Source organism: Typopeltis vanoorti, chromosome 2 (assembly GCF_054136105.1).
Source record: "Typopeltis vanoorti isolate ZY-2024b chromosome 2, IOZ_Tvanoo_1.0, whole genome shotgun sequence".
In the NCBI taxonomy this organism is placed as follows: Eukaryota; Metazoa; Arthropoda; class Arachnida; order Uropygi; family Thelyphonidae; genus Typopeltis; species Typopeltis vanoorti.
In genome coordinates, this window is record NC_143550.1 from 122,981,961 (window position 1) to 123,002,713 (window position 20,753).

General features: G+C 34.8%; 1 protein-coding gene across 1 annotated transcript in view; it reads right to left on the minus strand.

The window, feature by feature from the left end:
* The window catches only part of LOC150109400 (alpha-mannosidase 2-like), a 128,960-nt gene that overhangs the window by 21,828 nt on the left and 86,379 nt on the right, over positions 1-20,753 (minus strand). Inside the window, exon 2 of the mRNA XM_090412900.1 lies at positions 8,786-8,958. Within this exon, the coding sequence (XP_090269026.1) occupies positions 8,786-8,958 (173 nt within the window). The remainder of the gene's footprint in view (positions 1-8,785; positions 8,959-20,753) is intronic.

Here is a 20,753-nt window from a genome sequence, read left to right on the forward strand (position 1 = left end):
GTGTGTTTGGTTCGCATATAGCATTATGGGTGATTTTAGAGATAAGGAATCGTCACATTATGTGTTTGGAAATTTCACGGAACATGTCTCTCTGTGATATTGCATGGTGTTTTAGTTTGCCTAAGGAATTGTGGGCGATGTTTTTGAGATAAGATATCTCGGAATTTTCCCAGGGTGACAAACATCCGTCATTGTCGTCAAGTTTTGTTTTGGGATGTCTATAGATGGCAGTACTATTTTTCTAATACAGTTTGGGGTATTTCTTTACTGTTACACACTATGGGAATCCTTAGAGTAGAGTCGAAATGGCGGCAACGCTTCGACCTTTTCAGAATAATTAACTCGACCACACACATTAGACATGAAAAGTCGCTAATGTATCCATGGTAACACTCTAATATATGATTATTCTTATGGGAAAAAAATAAACTATTGAGTATTAGAATTAGAATTGCGCTTACCAAAACATATGATCACAGGTCATTGAAATTACAAATATCACATTAAGATAAACATTAAGATAAACAAAAAATATTAACTTACATTCCAGAATATGGCATCTTGGAACTATCGAGGTTCTCTAAATATTCCAAATTGTTGATGTTTAACATATATTCAAAACACACAAATACAAGGTCTGAAATGCAGTTGACTCTCTTTCCTTATAGTTATTATGCAGTTCGTTTATTTCCTACACTCATGGTGGCTCAATCTATTTTTTCCCCCCACGATAGCTCAATATGTCTTGTCATGGCTAATATCTGCCAGCATCTCGTATTCGCTAAATTGTTGTGGCTACTTGAACTTTTCTGACTGGGGGGATTGGAATTCTCCTGGTCTTACTTGAGGGTTTGATAATACTTCCCACACAACAATCCAAACTTCTCCATTTTCATGACTCATATCCTCCCTTTGATGTTTTGCGTGGTATTATCAGTTCGGGGTTTGAGTATGTGAACGAAATGTTTACAGATAACTCAAACATTGTCAATACATAGCATTAGACAATTTTCTAAAATAATTAATTACAGGATATCTGTTACCCCAGTCTTCACTTCACTTTTCAGGTGAAATATTCTCCACTAAAATTCTGGTTATTAATTTAATACCCGATTCCTTTTGCTTCCATGAGTTGACTCAGTTTCTTGAAATATTTGAGGGCTTGCATGAACAAATAAGACTTTTAATTCACTGAGTGGATTTTCAAAAAAAATCTCTCTTGTTAATTTGTGGCAAGAAATTTCACAAGAAAAGAAAATCATTTGTACTCTATTCATTTCAAAAGACACAATCGCATTATTAGCTATCACATCTCTGTCTTTTTTTTTTTCATTCTCCTAATGGAATAGCATGTGTTGTGAAATTTTGAAGAAAAAAAAAGTTTCGACTGCCAGTCATGTTTATCATGTACAAATGTTTGAAAAGAAAAGATAAATGTACCTTCTTTTCTAGACTAAGCTTTTTTGAGAGTTCGGTAACGTGATAGGTTAAAATATCTCCAGTCTCTCTGTAAAATAACCAAATTCTAACAGTCTTACTTTAACCACGACTGTTTTTTTCTAGTCTGGTGAAGGCATCTACAGATATAATAACAAGATTGTCACTTTTTAGTTCATTTGTACTTTATTCAATTTCGTTATTTGCTATGATCTCTGCTTTTAATTCCCCCAACACTAGAATGTAGGGGTGGTAAAGCTGTGAAATACGTTTTGACTTGCACTCAAGTCACTTGATCTTGATTGTTATGTACAGTTGTGTGAAAAGAAAAGAAAAAATGTACCTTCCTTTTTTTTTTTTTGAAAGCACCATAAACGTTTGCTGCTTATTCCTTCTTGTTACTTTGCTACGAACATTCATTTATCCTGTCTTCTCATTCCCCAAACATTACTGTGCAGGTAACAACAACAGAATGTTGTTGTTGTTACCTGCACAGTATTTGACACCTTTTTTCCTACACGAAACTTTTTTTAAGAGATATAAAATCACCAAATGCTAACAATCGTACTTTAATTCCAAAGCTCTGAACTTATGTAACTGAAATTTATTTATTTTTCTTTCTTTAGCATTAGTAAGTTTAGGAGAAGAGAGGGATGAGGGGGTTAGAGCAAGGGTGGGGGACCCTCTCACTACCCTTTCACATCCACCATCTAATGCTATTTTTTTTGTCATCCCAACAATTTTGGACATATGAGTGAGAGAACTAGTCACATGGTCTTACATCCTGAGCAGACATATTCTGGAGGAGAGTAGGGTGAGGGATTAGGGGATGGTAGGGGGAGCATTCAGGGAAGGCAACTGTCACCTTCTCGCCTACCCTTTCACCACCACCACCTAATGCTATTTTTTCCCCATCCCAACACTTTCGGACATATGAATCAGAGAACTAGTCACATGTTCTAACATTAAAAACACTGTTTGAGGATAAAATACTTAACATAATAAGGACAAATAATATAGAATACTTTTCGAGCTACAGAGATAAGGTTTGCCCAATCATGTCACAAAGTAAGATAATCTCACATCAACATCATATCCAACAGCATGCAGAAACATGTCTGTGAGTTATCTGTGCAAAAGTTTCAGTTTGGAAGGAACGGTCAGTGTTAGAGTCAGGTAAATAGTACTATAAGGAAAACAATAGAGTTACTGCACTTTGTTCATCCAGTGCAGCTATTATATTGTGTTGTGATGTTTTGTGTCCAGTAAAGTAAAATAACATGAGTGAACCACAAAAGTCTGAATATTTTTAGGTAATTACATGTTTCTAATTTTTTTTCTCTGTAAATAATATTTCAGCAAATTAAAATATGCATTTATAAACTTAAATGAACAAAGACGTGTGATGCTGTTGTGTTTTTCACAATGAAATTTTTACACGTTTATTCTGTTTAGAATTTGATTTAAAAAAATCCATAACTTTATATACCTTAATGCAATTCTGTTTAAAAAAGTTATCTTACTGTGCCAGATAACACAAATACAAATTTTAGGGATTGAGAAGACAGGATAAATTAATGTTCATACAAGGTAACAAGAAGAAACAGACAGAAAACTTTTATGCTGCTTTCAAAATAAAGAGAAGGTACATTTTCTTTTCACACATCTATACATGATAAAACTTTAAAATTAAGTGATTGTGAGTAGAAACTTATTTCACAACTTTACCACCCATACTATTTTGGTGTAGGGAAATTAAAAACAGAGGTCATAGCAAATAACAGAATTGTAGTTTTGTGAATAAAGTACAAATGAAGTGAAAAGTGACAATTTTGTTACTATATTTGTAGACAGCTCCACCAGACTAGAAGAAAACACTCATACCAAATACTAACAGCATGACTGTTAGAATTTGGTTATTTTACAGTGAGACAGTATATATTTTAACACATCACATTAATAAAACTCTTAAAAAGATTGCTGTAGGAAAAAAGGTATCATAGTGTGCAGATAAAATCAAGTGACTTGAATGCACAATTCCTTATCTTATCTTGATCTGGTAAAAAGTGTCCCACCAATCACTACGAATCCTTATCCACTAATATATATTCCTTTTCCATTCAAAACAATAACATCACTTAATTACGACCAACAAATGGCATCACTTATCTACATCTGAAAACACCCGGGGCACGATTCCTTATCTTATCTTGATTTGGCCAGAAGTGCCCCACCAATCATGACACAAGTCCTTATCTCTACCATCACCCACAATTCCGTACGTGAACCAAAACACACGACTTGGTGTCACTGACACATATGCCCCCAGGGAAATTCCAAACTCATGACGTCACACACACACAATGACATCATCTTCTTATCAACCAATGACGTCACGATTTCTTATCTTATCTTGATTTGGTCATAAGTGCCACCCATACTACTTGCAAACTAGCAGAGAAAACAGTAAGGACTAACAAAGGCTGTTATGCCGTTATAGAAGATATTGATGTTATTTTAAAATACTTCTAAATGTTCAGAATGTCATGCATGTCTAACCATATGTTAACGAAGCGAATGATTTAAATCTAGGATTATTTAAGAGGCTACAGGAGGATTTTGGTCTCATATTAACTGCTACATCAATCATTTAAATGGTTAAGTTTGATTAACATAATACCCTTGGTGGCAAATCCATGGACTGAACCATATCAGCTTATTGGACCCTAATTAGGCTATTTGCTGTGCAATGCATAAATCCTGGCTTTTTTAAATACGGATCAAAGAAAGTTTAAATATTGTAACTAAGCAAAATATTGGTTTTAACTTGTGCATTGGAAACAAGAACCGAACCAGTTATTCACGAGGGAAATAAAAACTGGCACGGGTGGGGAGAGAGGTGTTTCGATGAAAAATAAAGAAATATACCACTGATGAACACTATCACTATTACAGAAATGCACATGAAACAGGGAAGAAGAGAAGGGATAAATGGCAAAAACATACTAATCAAATGCAAATAATAATAATAATAATAATAATAATAATCAAAAAAATGGAAATCACATACTAAAAGACCAGCTGGAAGAAAGAGGAAACGTGGGAAGACAGATTTCAATGCGTAGTGTCACAACAGACCACGTCTTTATAGTTCTTAATTTCTCTTTCGAAAGAGAAAAGGGAGTTTGTTAAGAATCGGAAATGGTTCTGTGGCAATGGTATCCATCTCAATATTGCTGGATTCATCAATCTGAGTGAGACCATAGAATCCATATTTTTTAAAAAAAATTAGAAACGACACCAAAATAATGTTATGGCAATTGAATGGATGTAGGAATGAAAAGTATTTCCAAAAGGTATTTGACTGAAAGGTGAACAATGACTACAATAGTAGTCATTGTTCACCTGCTGTTCGTTCTCCCCACCCCACCTCCTCCATCATTGAGTTACTCGGTCTCATTCTCTGTCTATGGAGTTGATCACCCTCCAGATCACCATTCCGCTTACAAACAGTGACTTCAAATAGTTACATGTACATCTCCCGGTATATGATTATGAATTTGGATAATTCGTGAAGTCCATTCCATTGCCATCCTAAATGGACTTATGTCTTCTAGTAGATGTCCAATAATAAGAAACTTCAAGGGATTTCTTAAAGTTGCAAAGTGAGGGCTCCCATCGTCTGCTGCAATAGTTTCAAAAGAAAATTTTAATCGGTTAGCTCCAGAAGGAGCAAACACTCTTCCTCCTTTTTTTCTCGAATGTACATTTTAATCAGATAATGTTTTCATTTATAACAACTAAGCATCCTGACAATCTTTTATTCTTTAAGTTTTATTTGCTGACTTTCTCAGCCTCCGTATTACGAAAAGAATAAGTCATTCCAGCAACAAGATGGGGGGGGGAGAATGCATACTATAAATGGACGTTGTAAACAGGCTTAAGGAATATATATATATACACAGATGAGATTCGAACTAACAGAGATGCAAATATAGCGAAAATCTCGTAACTTACGCTACGAAAGCGTTAGAGCTAGAGAGAGAAATGCTTGTATATGTACGATCTGAATTGAGTGAAAACGTTACGACTTAATTTCTTTGATAAGAAGTGTAAATAATTCACATTGGAAGCAACATGCAGTTTACATTAATGGTATAACGGACTTCATACTCGTACGGAGTATAACTTACTTTTAAATCAATGAATTTCATTGATCCCTGCAAGCCAACCGACCTGCTTAATGGAGGCCTGAAGTGGCTTTATGAATATATAAAAATATTAAAAAAATACAGAACAAAAAACCATGGTCCATGTAAACTAATATATAATATAACGTTAGAGACTTTCGCTGTGAGGTTGCATAAAAATCAATAACCTCCTTCTACATAATGTTTCTCCTAAATCCATCCGCGAAAAGTTTTCAAACACCTCTGGAATAAATTCCTTCTGAGGACAGAGGTGATAAGGAAGAACCAGTTGGTGGGAATACAGTCGAAACAAACTACGACACATTTATGTCTAATGCATTATGACTTAATTGGTAACACGTTTCCTACGGCCCATTTCTGACCTTGATGTATATTTTGCACGCCACACACAACACACACAGAAAAAGTCAAAAGCGGGCAAACAAAAAGTCATTCCTGTATCTCGCGTAGTTATAAAGAAGTCACTTTCGAAATGCCCTTGTGAAGAGTTTCTTTGCTACAGAGACACCGATGTTTATTACACCAAAATGTTATTTTGATTACTAATTTAAAACTTAAAGCAAAACTTCAAATTATTTTTAGAAATATAAAATAAAGTGTCCATTAACAGTTGTATTTCTAAAGCAAATTAAAATTTGAATGCTTAAACAAAAGCTAACGCCAACTTTAATCACCGCCTCACTACATAATATTACTTAATATCCTGAACAAGATAATCTCGAGATTTCTCCCCAATTCAGAATTAAAATTATCGGATCCAAAGTGATATGCGTCTCACAGACTGCATATCTCGATTTGTTTATCAATTGAAATGCGAGTTAGAGGGAGTGCCTTCTTCACCTGACCGTAACATGTGCAGGACCGTGGAATTATTAACGGCGTCCAAAATACAATTTAGACAAGAACAAGATCGGCTTTAATTTTTGTATAATAATTAGAACTTCTGTTGTGGCAGCAACGCGCTGATTTTGTCAGTGTAACATAAAAGTATAAACTGATGCCTCAGTTATTGACAATATTGGGATAATAAAAGCATATACACAGGCCTACTCTGCACCTTGCGGACGGTTCATAAACTACTGTTGCCATGGAAATCATAAAGCATAACGTCACATTCTTCTCAGTTAGAAAAATCGATTTTATTAGATCAAAAGAAAACAATTTCAAGGTAACAATTCGGCGAGTATAATCACGAATACAAAATATCCTTTTGGGTATCTTCAAGGAGTCAGTCTCAATTACTCGTCGCACTCTGCCCAATTATTCAAACAATACCCATTAATATTTAGACTTTTAAATCCACTACTGATTGCACTTCGTATTGCTTTCGTTAAAACCATCCCTTCACCTGCTACTTGCCACGAGGGAAAATGTAGCTCACACGTCAAGACTAATTACTCTTTTACTAGTCGTTGAATTTAGTAGATGATTTTCATCGCCTGGTGTGAGACGACATCCTGCCTATTGGAAGCCTGAAGTTGCTTGAAGGAAACATGTGTATTGAACAGCGTTTCTAGATAATTAATAGTTACACCATAATATCTTTAACTAATTTCATATTTTGTAACTCGCATTTTCATAAATATGATAACAATCGAAGCTTTATGTTTTCTATTTGCTTTCTTTCTTTCTTTCTTTCTTTTTTTATAATGTGACTACTACTGACGAATGTTTATAAATATATACTCCATTAGTGTCGTGAGTGGGCTAAGGATTTTTTTTTTTTAATTAATTCTACAATTTTTTCTATATTTATTGATTTTTATCACAGGTCGGAAACCCAAACATGGAACTTCAAGCCACTTCAAACCTCCAATAAGCAGTGCAGAGGTCTCACCAGGAAATGAAATTCAACTCTCACCGAAAGCAGTTCACAAACATCTATGCCAACAGCGGGTTTCGAACCCGCAATCTGTTGGTTGAAGAGCGGATACGCTATTTCTGGTTGAAGAGAAAGGATGTGTGGAAAACATGGCAGCTGATCAAGTAAAACCTCAGCTAATCTATGAATGTGCTGAAGAATGTAACTCCAGAATCGATTAAACACTTCGCACCTCGAGTGCAAGCCACTTATCTTTGAAGGACTGCCTGTACTGAAGAAAGTCGCTACAAACGGGGCGTCTTACTTAACATTACAGCCATTGTCAGGTTGGTTTGTTGAAATGAAAAGAGATGACTGAGCCCAGTAATTATCGTAACGGTCTACGGAAAGGGGGGGGGGGTGGCGGAGCGAGCAGGGGAAAATTCCCTGCTAGCCATCTAAATAAAATTAACTGTCTAGCAACCTCTCTTTAGGATTTAAGATCTTCAGTTTTCATACTGGTAATTAAGTTAAAGCAAACTCATGGCTAGTTATAATAATAATAATAATAATAATAATAATAATAATAATAAGATGCTCTTAATAATCCAAACTTTCATTTCTAAATTTTTGGTTAATAATAAAATAAAAATACAAAATTATTTTCAAATACAACAGTTGAAAAAAAAAAAAAAGTCGATTCTAGTTTAAATGTTTGCTACACTGTTCCCATAGCAACGATCAAACAGCTTTGCAGATTGCCATATTTTACTTTGTATTTGTGCCTGCTGAAAAATTCATAATTATGCAAATATTTATCTTTTTTAATGTAAATCTTATCTCCCCCTCAAAAAAAAGGTTGCAAATTCGTTGTGCACTATACCGCTGGTGGGATAAAGATCAAACAATCCGAAAACCGTGCTCTTGAGACCAATCATGGCACTATATGATATTTATCTTCTTTCAAGAAAAAGAACCGTTCAATTTTAAATCGGAGTACCGTCAACGTAAGTGATATTGTTAAATTATTCCTGTAAAAACCCTGCATTACTAAAAATCTATAATTTCCATGCCCATTTGATACTATTTTAAAGTTTAGTTTAAACTTTTAACTGTTTAAGTCAATAAATATTTCGTACTTTTAATGATAGAATCTTCAGCATGTGATACTTTTCGATTATCCAATGGGATAACCGAAAAATGTCACATGTTGAAGATTCCTTGGTCGTAACGAAAGAGTTCCATCGATGATGTAATAAGGTTACGAACGCCCTTATCTGCTCCTTCTGGAAATACAGCATTTTATCCTAACGATTAGAACGAGGAAACAACTTACCTATTCCACCATTTCGAGAAAAACGATATCTCTGCCCAAACAAAGGTCATGTCACTGTGACGTGTGAGCTTGTTTACCATGTTGTTCAGGATATGTGCAGTAAAGGATATGAAGTAGGCATCGTATGTTTTCAACCAACCGGGATCATTGTGGGAATGTGGCATTACAATCACCTAGAAAAACAAACTACACTTAACATGCAAACGTCAAACGATGTAAATCTGTTTATTTATAATTCACAATCTAAAACACATTTAACTAATTTTATGCGCATTCAGGATGCGACAAAATGGCCCCATTAAAAAAATAACAAAATTGGCAAGAAGCCAAGAATAGAATTTGAAAGCAAAAATAAATGTACCTTTCAAAAATTATAATTTAATAGACTGCATAAAGTTATTTATTTACAACATAAATATTACATTCTTCGCATTCCAAATTTGTCTCTCCGTAAACCAAAATAATAAATATATCACAGCATTTCCTAATTATCGTAAAAATTTCCTGAAGATGGCACGAAAATTTATATGCTTTTTTTTATATACCTTGAATGGGATTTACTGTTAGGTTGCGATAGCACTGGGAATGATTTACTACGAAGGGAGGCAAAAAAGAAGAGAGAGTAATATAGAAATAGCATACTTTATATTTTTATACCCACAACGGTAGAATCACTGGATGAAGCAACAAAATATATATATAATATATATATATATATATATATATATATATATATATATATATATATATATATACAGGGTGTTCGGGATAAATTTGACAGTTTCGTAAGGAAAAAGAAAATCTTCTTTGTATCTATTAAATTTAATGAATTGACAAAAAAACATTACAGGCAGAGTTAATTACAATACTATCAACAAGATTTACTCAAAATAACCACCATTAGCATCGATCACAGCTTCAATTCTGCTTCGGAACCTCGAACAAGCTGATGCTACAGTCTCCCTGGGAAGGGCCGCAAAAACTGTTTTAATTTTATCCATTAACTGGGCTTTTGTATTACTGGAAGTGCGATTGGTGTCTTTTTCAACTGCGCCCCATACAAAATAATCCATGGGGTTAAGGTCTGGGGAGTTTGGAGGCCAAACATTTGGACTGGTGAAGTCGTAGAAATTTTCAGACAACCATTTTTGACTTTTCCCAGAGGTGTGGCAAGGGGCCGAATCCTGCTGCCATACATACGGCCTACCATTGGCTACCCTTGTTATCCAGGGCTTGACTACAGTTAGCAACTCCACGAACAAAGCCCGAATTCCAATGCCAGAGTTCTTCAACACCTGTTCCTGCAGATTTGCGAGGAATTCTGCTGTACGAACGCAATCAGATCGTCTGCTAGGGATCTTTCTTCTTGCTACATCCTCGTAGTCACCATTGCAAGTCTCTAGTTCATGCCTGATTGTTTTTACTGTATTCAGGGAGCATTGGTCAGCAGTCGTAATATCCTTATTTTGATGGCGGGCACGAATCATCATGATACAAGTTATTCTCTTCCATGATTCAGGTGGGTTCCAGCTATCCATCCTTTCTGACATCTTGTATATGAATGAAGAAGGGTCCAAACTTTTAAATGAAGAGAAGTGTGTATTAATACATGTAACTTACGGAAAAATATAATTAATTATAAATATGTCAAATTTATCCCGAACACCCTGTATATATTTTTTTTTATTTTTATTTTTTATTTTTTGAAGGTGATGACAATATATCTTTTGGGCGACATTTGAAGATTAAAAAGAGTACAATAAAAGTAATCGGAGATAATAAAGGTCATATAAAATCTAAAGATAAAAAAGATATTATACATGTCTGCAGTAACTGCTTTGAAAGATTATGAAATGAGATAAACAGTGACATTCAAGAGGATGCAGTTGGTAATACGTACAGCTTTAATTATATGAATACATATAACATACTCTGTGAAAAAATACATTACAGGGCATTGTAGGACATTTCAGTAATTCGTTATTTGAAAAATGCTGTTTACACCAAAGAAGTATCCACAGACAGAATAGGACCAGTGATATCGATCATACGACGAGGGATCTGGAAAGTTCTGATCAACACCTAGAACTAAACTGATATTAAAGCAACTGATATAACCACAAGAAAGAACATAGGTTACCTTAGTAACTCTACTACTAGTATGTTCTTTCTTGTCGTTATATCAGTTGCTTTAATATCTTTTATTTATTTTACATACCTAAATTACGTTTTACAAATTAGAAAGCAAATCACCGATATCCAAGCATGTCACTATTAATGTTCTCTACTGGTAATAGATGGCGCCACGAAAGCTTCAATAATAGTTAAGTTTATGTTAGCTAGGCAGGTCGGGGAAAAGCGTTGGCCTTCACCTTGACAATGTTTTCGTTGCTAGATGCCCTGAACAAAAAGGTATTACGCAATGATAATAGTTTGCACATTGGAGGCAAGAGGTGATACTAGAATAAACCGGTATTCTGTATAGATAAAGTTATTTGATTATCAGAACGGCAATTACGGGAAAATGCATCATTTATTATGAGCAAAAATGCACAAAAAAAAAAAAAAAAAAAAAAAAAAAAAAAAAAAAAAAAATTCAGGAATGGTATTCTGTCATTCCATTATACTTAAACAAGATTTTTTTTTTAATGATGCCTTGGGAATGGGACGGTCTTCATTAATATTAAACAACCTCACCTCTCAAAATCTTTTTTTTTTTTCATTGTTTAAAAAACAACTTCGGCAAATAACAGAGCTTCCTTCTCCCATTATAAAGAATTGAATAGCATTATTTTTAATGCAAGTTTAACCGGTTTCCGATTGGTTAGTATATCTTACGTACCACCATTAAGAATACCTGGAAGAAGAGGAAAATAACTCTCGTTCACCCATGACGTTATTTACGTGGCGAATGTTGTCGAAGTGGACGTTCTTAATGGAAGTAATGGTGCTGCAATGCCGTGGATTAAAATGACAGAAATCGAAGTAACGCAGAGACTAACCGCATCAGGAAGTTCATTGTAGCTGCGTATTGATTCTCGACGTTGCTAACATCACTTCGATCTTTCTTAATCTTTTTTTTTTTTTTTGGCGCTCTGTTTCCCTTTACCTTTCAAATAGCTATTTGTGAGCGAGTCCACACCAAACACCTGATCTGTGGACACGCACACATACACAAAACGTCAGTGAAAGGCAACAAGCCCCTTGAAAACGTGAAAAATACCACACACACACACATATCGATTTTCGATATCTAAGCATGCAGACACAAATATAGCCTTGGAGAAAACGATTACAACGAATCTCGGTTATATCAACCTTCCATAAAACGACAGGCAAGTATATACTTCACATTTTATTCTTTTAGACTCTTCCCGAATCAGAAAATGACAAAACTCTGAAGAATTCTGCCGATCTAAGATACCTAAGTGTGATTACATATCTTAAATATTACTTTCGTAAATAGGTGTTGCTGTAAGTTTTGTTGCATTCTTTTCCTCTAACTTTTGACAGTGTATGAAACGGTTGTAAGTTCATTCCAAGCATAAATTTCTCTTTCCTGTTTGAAGATTGCTGTTATGAATATTAATGGTGTTCCACGTCTGTGCTAAAGTATGCATATGATGAGAACTAATGCACATAATACCAACCGCCTTCACGTACTCATAATGTGGCTCAAAAGTCCGTTAAGTATCTCCTTCCCCATGGGTAGAAGGGACGGTTCTACCACATACACACAAGCAAGCAAGCATTTAGTTTACATTTTCTACGTAAATGTAATCATTGGTTACGAGGCTACGTGGGTTGACTTTGAATAAACTGCATTGTTGGTTGCTCAAGAGCATTTTTGCAGGTTTCTAAACGTGCATTTTGTTTGATAAATACATTTCAGAGAAGGGCTATTCACAATTTATTTTTTCATGATCAGATTGCTTTCATTATTTTGTAAAAACTATTTTGCACTCTTTAAGTGTTTCTTTAATATATAGCGATGCATTTATACTAATATTAATAAGTCTAGTCAGTGAAAAGTTGCCAAAATGTTAACAATCGATTCCTTCGAGTTCTGATTTAGGAAATGTGCCAAAGTACGTGTTTTCTGGGTTTTTTTTTTTTTTTTCTGAATGTCAACTGCTTTAATAGCACACTTTTGCCATTCCGAATAAATGTTAAAAAACTTTACCCCGATATAAAAAAAAAAAAAAAAAAAAAAAAAGCGAGTCTATGAGAAGCACAACGATTGAAATTTTACCAATCTCGATCTAGACATTCCTTGGCATCACAACTACTGCGAGAACTCGTAAACAACAAGCGAACCGCATGTATAGATAGGTTTGTACTACTACTATACTTCCTGTACGCCTACTATTCAGCCATAATTTACATATGTATGCAAATATCCCCTACGTGCTGGTTACAATTACGGTAAATACCGTCTTTAATTTGTTCGGCCTTATATTTTTAAGCCAATTAGCGGATCACAACCTTTCATTTCAGTATGGTACCTCCTCAACAGACTGCCAATCTTTGGAACTGATAGAAAACATAAGAAGAACAAATGACATTCAATTCTTTGTTATTAAAAGCACTGTGATTAATTTTATGTTCCGAATTAATAGTTATTATGCAATAAATAAATACAATCTCTGTGTATTACTGTGAGTGCGCCCGTGTATGAAATTTGTTGTTTTGCACGTAAACAAGGTTACGATTGAAGATTATATCATCATCATTAGCACCACGAGGTTATCAATTAATTACCTCATCTGATACTAATTAAGCAAACTATTTAAGCTCTGCTAATCATTCGATTAAATGAAATATAATTCGATCCTCAAAATTGAATCATAACTTTCGCATAAGTGGAAGAATCTGTGTTTATTTATAACAGCAATATACATGTAATCTGTTATACGCTTCGCTATCCCTCGTGTGTATGGAATTAACATATATTTATTCATTTATGCCACATGTACAATTTACTAAACGAAATTCATATAAAAGTATATATTTTTTTTAAACATACGAAACTTTTTTGCAAATGTATATTTATTTTTCAGGGGAAAAATTATATAAGTCGTTGTATTAATTATATAGGCGTTGCTGCGACTTGTGTGTGTGTGTGTATCAATGGCGTCGCGTGCCCATTTCGGTTGGGTGTGCTGTCGTGGCTTATGAAACCTGCGCGACAAAATTCAGTTTGACTATATGATTAAGATGAGCACTGTAGAATACTTTAATTTATCAAGTAATTGTAACCAAATCTGCGCAGAATGGGCAACAACGTGTTTGATTTAAGATACTGTATATTAGAAAACAATGAAGGAGAATGCTATATTTGGTTGGTATATTTGGATCATTGAAAGGTGTAAAATTTGGAAGAGGAGGAGGAGGAGGAGGACGAAGCTTACCTCCTTCGACTACAATACTGTTTCCCATTGTAAACATGGGCAAAAAAAGATATAAATTTATCGAAAATTATCTAAAAAAACTTGCCTACCGCGTCAGTTCACACTTCATGCACGCAAAACAGATGAAATTCAGAAAACAAAAACACCAACTCACGACAACTTTCAATTGGATTGGCTGGCACAATAACCAATCACAGCTTCTAGGTGCTATTGTCTCAGAGCTCAACCTGCCTCGCCTTCTGAGCGGTTTAAAACTACTAGAACGTTAAGAATTTGACCCACTGCGCCATCTGTACATCTTTTCAAAAGGCTCAAATGCGTATGTATTTTGAAAGCACATCCGGGCTATTAACGCGAATGTGATGCAATGTTTACGCGTCGAAAAGTGTCCTCTTCATGAAGCATTAGTATGTTGTGTTTACTTTTAGGAATCACGCGAAGTCTGGAAACAAGTCAGGAATAAATGCAAAAATAGAACATCAGCGAAGTGGTATTCGGTGGATGAATTATAATAATTTGTTGAAGAAATAATTCATTGCTTAAGGGTCAAAAGGTCGATAATTCGAAGGAGATTTCCACACGGCCTTTAAGGTATGTTAAGAACGAACCGGAGATTCTGATCTAACAACTTTCTTAGTAGGTATTCATTTTGATACTGAACAAACGAGAATTTGGGACGTAGCAGACCAAACTATATTCTGTTTTGGTTCGAATCAAAGACAAAATGATGGCGCAACATAACGAAATGTAATTTTTTTTCCATCCAGGAAATTCGAATTTTAACTCGCACCTAATAATAATAAAAAAAAAAAAACCGTAGAACTCAGCATTGTAAGTAGTAGTAGGAGTGTTATGTTTTAGGACAAAGAGAAAGTGCAATTGTCTACCACCCTCTATCTCTTCCCCCTAGAAAGCCTCGATTCATCGATAGTTTCGGCTCACTATCAGTGGAATCTTGAAGAATGGAGACTGACTTGACAGCTACATGGCTACCAGTCTTCAGAAAGTTAATTAGGGTTAAAGGAGTTCTGCCTACTCCCTTTGAAGAATAAAAGACATTAGAAGATTTATTTAAAATAAAAAAATACTTCGATATTTAATGCGGTGCTTCCTAATTCTTTTAACGTCATGACACACACAGATAACAATCTGTGTGTATACTGTAATGGAAAAATGGTGATTTCTACAGCATACACACTGGATTTGTGCGCATCTATATGGCGATTAGTAAAAAAAAACAATTTCTTTATGTATGAACCTCTGTAACTCAGTCTGTTTCTATGAAGCCCTTTGGCTGGAAAGACTTCTGTTCGAATTAGCTGATCTCGTATGAACCTGAAAGAGGTTTCCTTACCCGAACCACGCAAACCAGCGTAAATAGACAATATATAATGTAGAATTATGATAAGAAAAATATACAAATTATTAGGAAAAATGTAAAATGTTGAATTTATATTAAAAAAATTAAAACGAATTTTATTTTTTTTATTTTCTCTACAAAATGTTTTTAATCACATTTAATAAATTAAATATATACATATATATATATATATATATACATACACACACACGCTTCGGCATTTAGGAACAGAGGGTTTTTGTTCTCCAGCCTTCTATCTGGTCTCTGATGGGAATCAGCTGTCACGTCAGTGAAATCTGATTTAAGCACTAAGAAAAGGCGAATATACTGGCCCTCGAGCAAAGCTTGTTTGCGTCTTTAAGTAGTGCAAAGGAATGCAACTCCGATAGCGAATATCCTCATAAGTTCCTCTCTTAACTTTCTAAACTTTAAGCTTCTTTCTATATTTAGCTATTAAAGATGGATGGAACCATAACATCCTTCATTTTTCTCACAATATTTCTAATTTCATTCATATTGTAAAAATGATTTATTATTTTCAAAGTTTTTCTGCAAACAAAAAAGTTTATTTTATTTCTGAAGTGCAATGCGCTGTAATCCTCGCAGCACACCGGTTGGGATGATGTTTATCCTTATAAGGACTGCCTTAAAGGGGCGAAGCAAGAATGCTTTTTATCTTCCCCGTTATCTGCAGAGGGCAGTGTAGGGATAAGGTGTTATTGAGCTATTAAAGCGCTGATCATGGCAGGAGGGTAACAGCAATAGTAGCCGAACCTCAGTTAGAGCTTCATTGGCTACAGCATTGCCATCCATTACCCTCCCAGGGTATTAATCACCGCATCTCACGGTCGATTAAAACTCGTAATCAACTTTTTTCGGGATGATGTTTCTTAAAGTTCTTAAAAGAACTGAGAGATGGACTGAGTTCTTGACTCTTAATCCCGTCATCTGAATGGAGAAAATCTGTGTGGGTGGTGTGTTATTTTGAGCTAAAAAGCTTTAGTCATGGCTGGGTAACGGCAATAGCCGAGCCTCAGTTAAAGCTTCATTGACTACAGCATTGCCATTCGTTACCCTGGAAGTCCTAAAAAAGGACTTTTCTTCCATGTTTATATTTTTTGTTCTAATTTATAATATTATGATGCGAAATACTTAAAGGTGTAAGTCGAGTTTTTAGAATTACTTTAAAATATATATATAAAAATTTCCTTTAATGATTAAATAAAAAGCAAATTTACTTTTATTTTTAATAGAAATAAACCTTTAATCTAAAACAGTATACATAACGTTGCATTCTTCTCAAATTATAAACAAGTTGTTATGGAAATAAGATAGACAATGAGTCCTGATGATGGCACCACTCGTCACTTTAGTGAAAATCAATTGTATACCAGAACAGGGATTCACTAACTTGAATTCAATGCTCCAGATCTTTCACATAATGTAATTTCGGGTATATGCCGGTTTTTTTTTTTGATCAGTTCCTTTTCCAAGAAGTTCATTGTAGGGTTATATGAGTTTGCTGACCTTATTGTCATCTATAGTTCCCTGACATCAACCTTGTGGAAACACACGTCAGATGAATTTCAGTTACCTATTGACATAGTTACCCAATCATGCGTGTGCTTTCATTGTTCCAGCTATAATTCGTTGCCTTGGTTACCACTGGTGTTTGGATTTTCTTATTCTGACGGTAGCTATATTCATGTGTATATCCTTAGAAACAATGAGATGGACAATCTTCTCGTATGGTCTTGGATAATAATCGCAGTGGCCAGTGCTGCTGACGCCTGGATGTCTATGTATGGAATGACATTCACTACATTCTACAAATAAACAATTGGTTAATTGGTTACATTTCATGCATGCGTGAAATGCAACATCCTCTTCTCTCTGGTTGTGCATTGCTCTAAAATTGGCATCATCAAATAGGAAATCGCTAGTAATTCCAAATATAAGAACATTATATCGCTGTTTGGTAGGTAATGAGTCAAAGATAAAGAGGTGGGGGGGGGGGGAAGAGGATTCGTTTTTGGATGTAGAAGAAGCGAATACATATTGTTTATCAAGCGCGATTGGCGCTTAATGCTATTTCATCTTTTTGTGTTTGTTTATTTTCGCTAGAAATAAACTGGTGTCGAGATTTAGTAGCATCTACTTCCCGCTAGGGAATAGTCAAGGCATCAATATTTATGGAGGAATTCATTCTTCAAGCTTTATTGAAATATAAATAAACGAAAACATCAAAAATGAACTTCCGTAATAATGCATTGAAATTTCAATGTTAGAATTCTGGTTTTGATTTAAACAAACACAATGTCTTGAATTTTGAAAGGCTCTTACGTCTCGATATATCTAGTTTTCTACCTGTATTGTTCGTTGTCGTAACCTCTTTTCACATTAAGAGACACGCCAACAAACAAGCGGTTTGTAAGCGGTAACAGGATATTTGATGTTCTCCAGGGTAAACCCCCTAATATGACCCGTTCACTTAAAACTTACATAATAAAGCTGCTTTTCATAAGAGTTTTTTTTTTTTTTTTTAATATCAATACAGTTCTAACTGTGAGTTGAAACATTATGAAAAGAATGGAAATTTTAAAATCTAAAAGCAGATCCCTCCTTCGTGGGTCTAATGTATTTTGGTAAAATCTGAAAAAAAAAATTTTTTTTTTTTCATAATCAGAACGAGCGTGTTAATAATAATAATAAATTAACATTACACATGTTTTCTCGATAACAAATTTAACAAGACATATTATGAATATTTTTGAAACCATATGGATATTTAGGGTACAGTTCATTTGGTAGAATATAAATTTCGTATTAGCCTCCCCCCCCCTCCTTCCTAAATAGGATGAATACCGCGTTTCTGAAAAGACTAATTTCTGCAATATTCCATATCCATTTTCGCTATTCAAATATAAATGTAAGCTTTCTATTTGTTAATGATATAGAAAATCAAATATTCCATTAGTGTTCAATCCAGGGAATTCCAATTTTTTTTTTTTTTTTTTTTTTTTTTAATGAAATCAAAGATTGCTAGAATTTTTTTTTTCTATCAATGTTTGTTTAACAGTTTAATAACTTCAAAAAGGAGGTCGTTGTAAGACTTTTCACAAGAAGACGAGCATCCCCCAAAGGAGACATCACCCTATTCAACTCTAAAATTCCCTGGAAAACTGAAGCAAAATACCTCGGAATACTTCTCGATAAGCGATTATGCTTCAATAGCCACATGAAGAGCACATGCACCAAAGCTTCAAAAGTTATCGCCCAGCTATACCCCCTTGATCAACAGACACAGCAAACTAAGCTCAAGAACCAAAATTCTACTGTACAAGACAGTGATCCGTCCCACAGTTATATACGCCTCCCTAGCCTGGAGCCATACCTCCAAGACAAACATCCTCAAGCTACAAAGACTACAGAACAAATGCCTGCGAATGATTCTGGACGCCCTGTGGTTCATCAGGAACGCCCAGATCCACCGGGACATAAATATCCCCTACATCTCTCCACTACTACGCTCCCTAGTAGAAAAATTCTTTATGAAGACATCTACGCATCCAAACCAACTAATACAACAAGCCGGAAACTATGACGGTAATGAACACTTGAAACATAAAAGACCGAAAGCCATCCTAACACTCAACGACGAATAACCACTTCTGCCCACTCAGGGCGAGCTAAAATAGCTCACAAATCTCTCCCATCACTGCTCCCGAAACAGACAACAGGGAATATGAAAAGCATCAAGCTTCACCCTCTGAGCCATATATGTCCTGCTGTAAGACTTTACGAAAAATTTCGCAAAAATAAATCTTTTGCGTCAAAGTGGTCAATGAAAATTGCATTTTATTTTAATTTTTGTATTAGGCTTGTCACAGCCAAGTAACTTGGCTAGAAACCTGATATTGCTTATGACAAGGTCGCTAGTCCTATCCGTAATGCCTCAATGACATTTTGCATGTGTTCTGGTCAGTTTCGCTGGGTCCGAGTCTCCTGGAAGGAAAAATTCTGCTACTTGAATTCCGAATGAGACCAGCTAACTGACCTTAAGTTAAAAAGCTCGATGAATGCCCTTCGCGTCCTAGACGAGATTTGAACCCAGTGATTTCCATCCAGAGCTATAGAAGCGCCGTACATACTTATTTACTGCGCTTGTTTCACGGTTTGTGAAACAAATTTTCACAAACTGTGAAAATTTGTGTAAAACGAAATACATACACGATTGCATTTTTCGCACAAGTTTTTAAAAAAGTACACGTCAAACTAAGAATAAATATATTCAGATAAACTGTGCTAAGAATAATTATTAAATATATCTAAATACATGCTTAGCGCAGAATTATATATTTATTTAAATCATTTTGTTATCACGACTTACTCGGATAAATTTTGTTGAGAATAATTAATAAATATGTGCAAAATATGAGCAGTGGATCCTAAGAACAATGCAGGTTATCAAAAAAAAGTTCGCAATGAATTTTTTTATTTCATAATAGAAATCAATACTAAATTTAGGACTCGCACATTCACAGTAATCAAAATTCCAAACATCTGAAATTCTACCCCTTCCTAAAAAACGATGTTTATTTATTTATTATTTTTGAGAACAAGCAGAGGTCATGTATCAAACTAGTACCCCCATTTAAATCCGGTTTCGATTAGATGTCTGTTCCAAAAGCTTCGTTCTTATATGCATCTCTCTGCACTGATGGCGTCCACCTCTCAGACAACTTTCCCCGCTCTTGAAATGGTCTGCTAATACCTAGTTCGTACCACCATGCCAGAAGTCAACAGACTGGAAAAGAGTATCGGATAGTTTAGCCAACGACCGTTCGTGATAAAATAATGCACAGTCGTGAAATATATCTGTTGCATGTCGGCATGCGCTTCCTGCAAGGTCCATGCCCTTCAGACAGCAGATATTACATGTGACACGCACTTCGCGTTCGTTCAAGTTTAGAGTTTTTTCTTCTGACACACTTCACACAGGTATATAAAAAGCACAACGGGAAATAATAGCACAGTTCCTCGCAAAAAGAAAGTTATATATATATATGAGAGAGAGAGAGAGAGATTTTATATAAATATTATATAAAATTTATATTAAATTTACATTAAAAAATTTTTAAAAATTTAAAAATGCATATAAATCCTACTCTAGAGACCAAACGTGGAACTTTTTAAA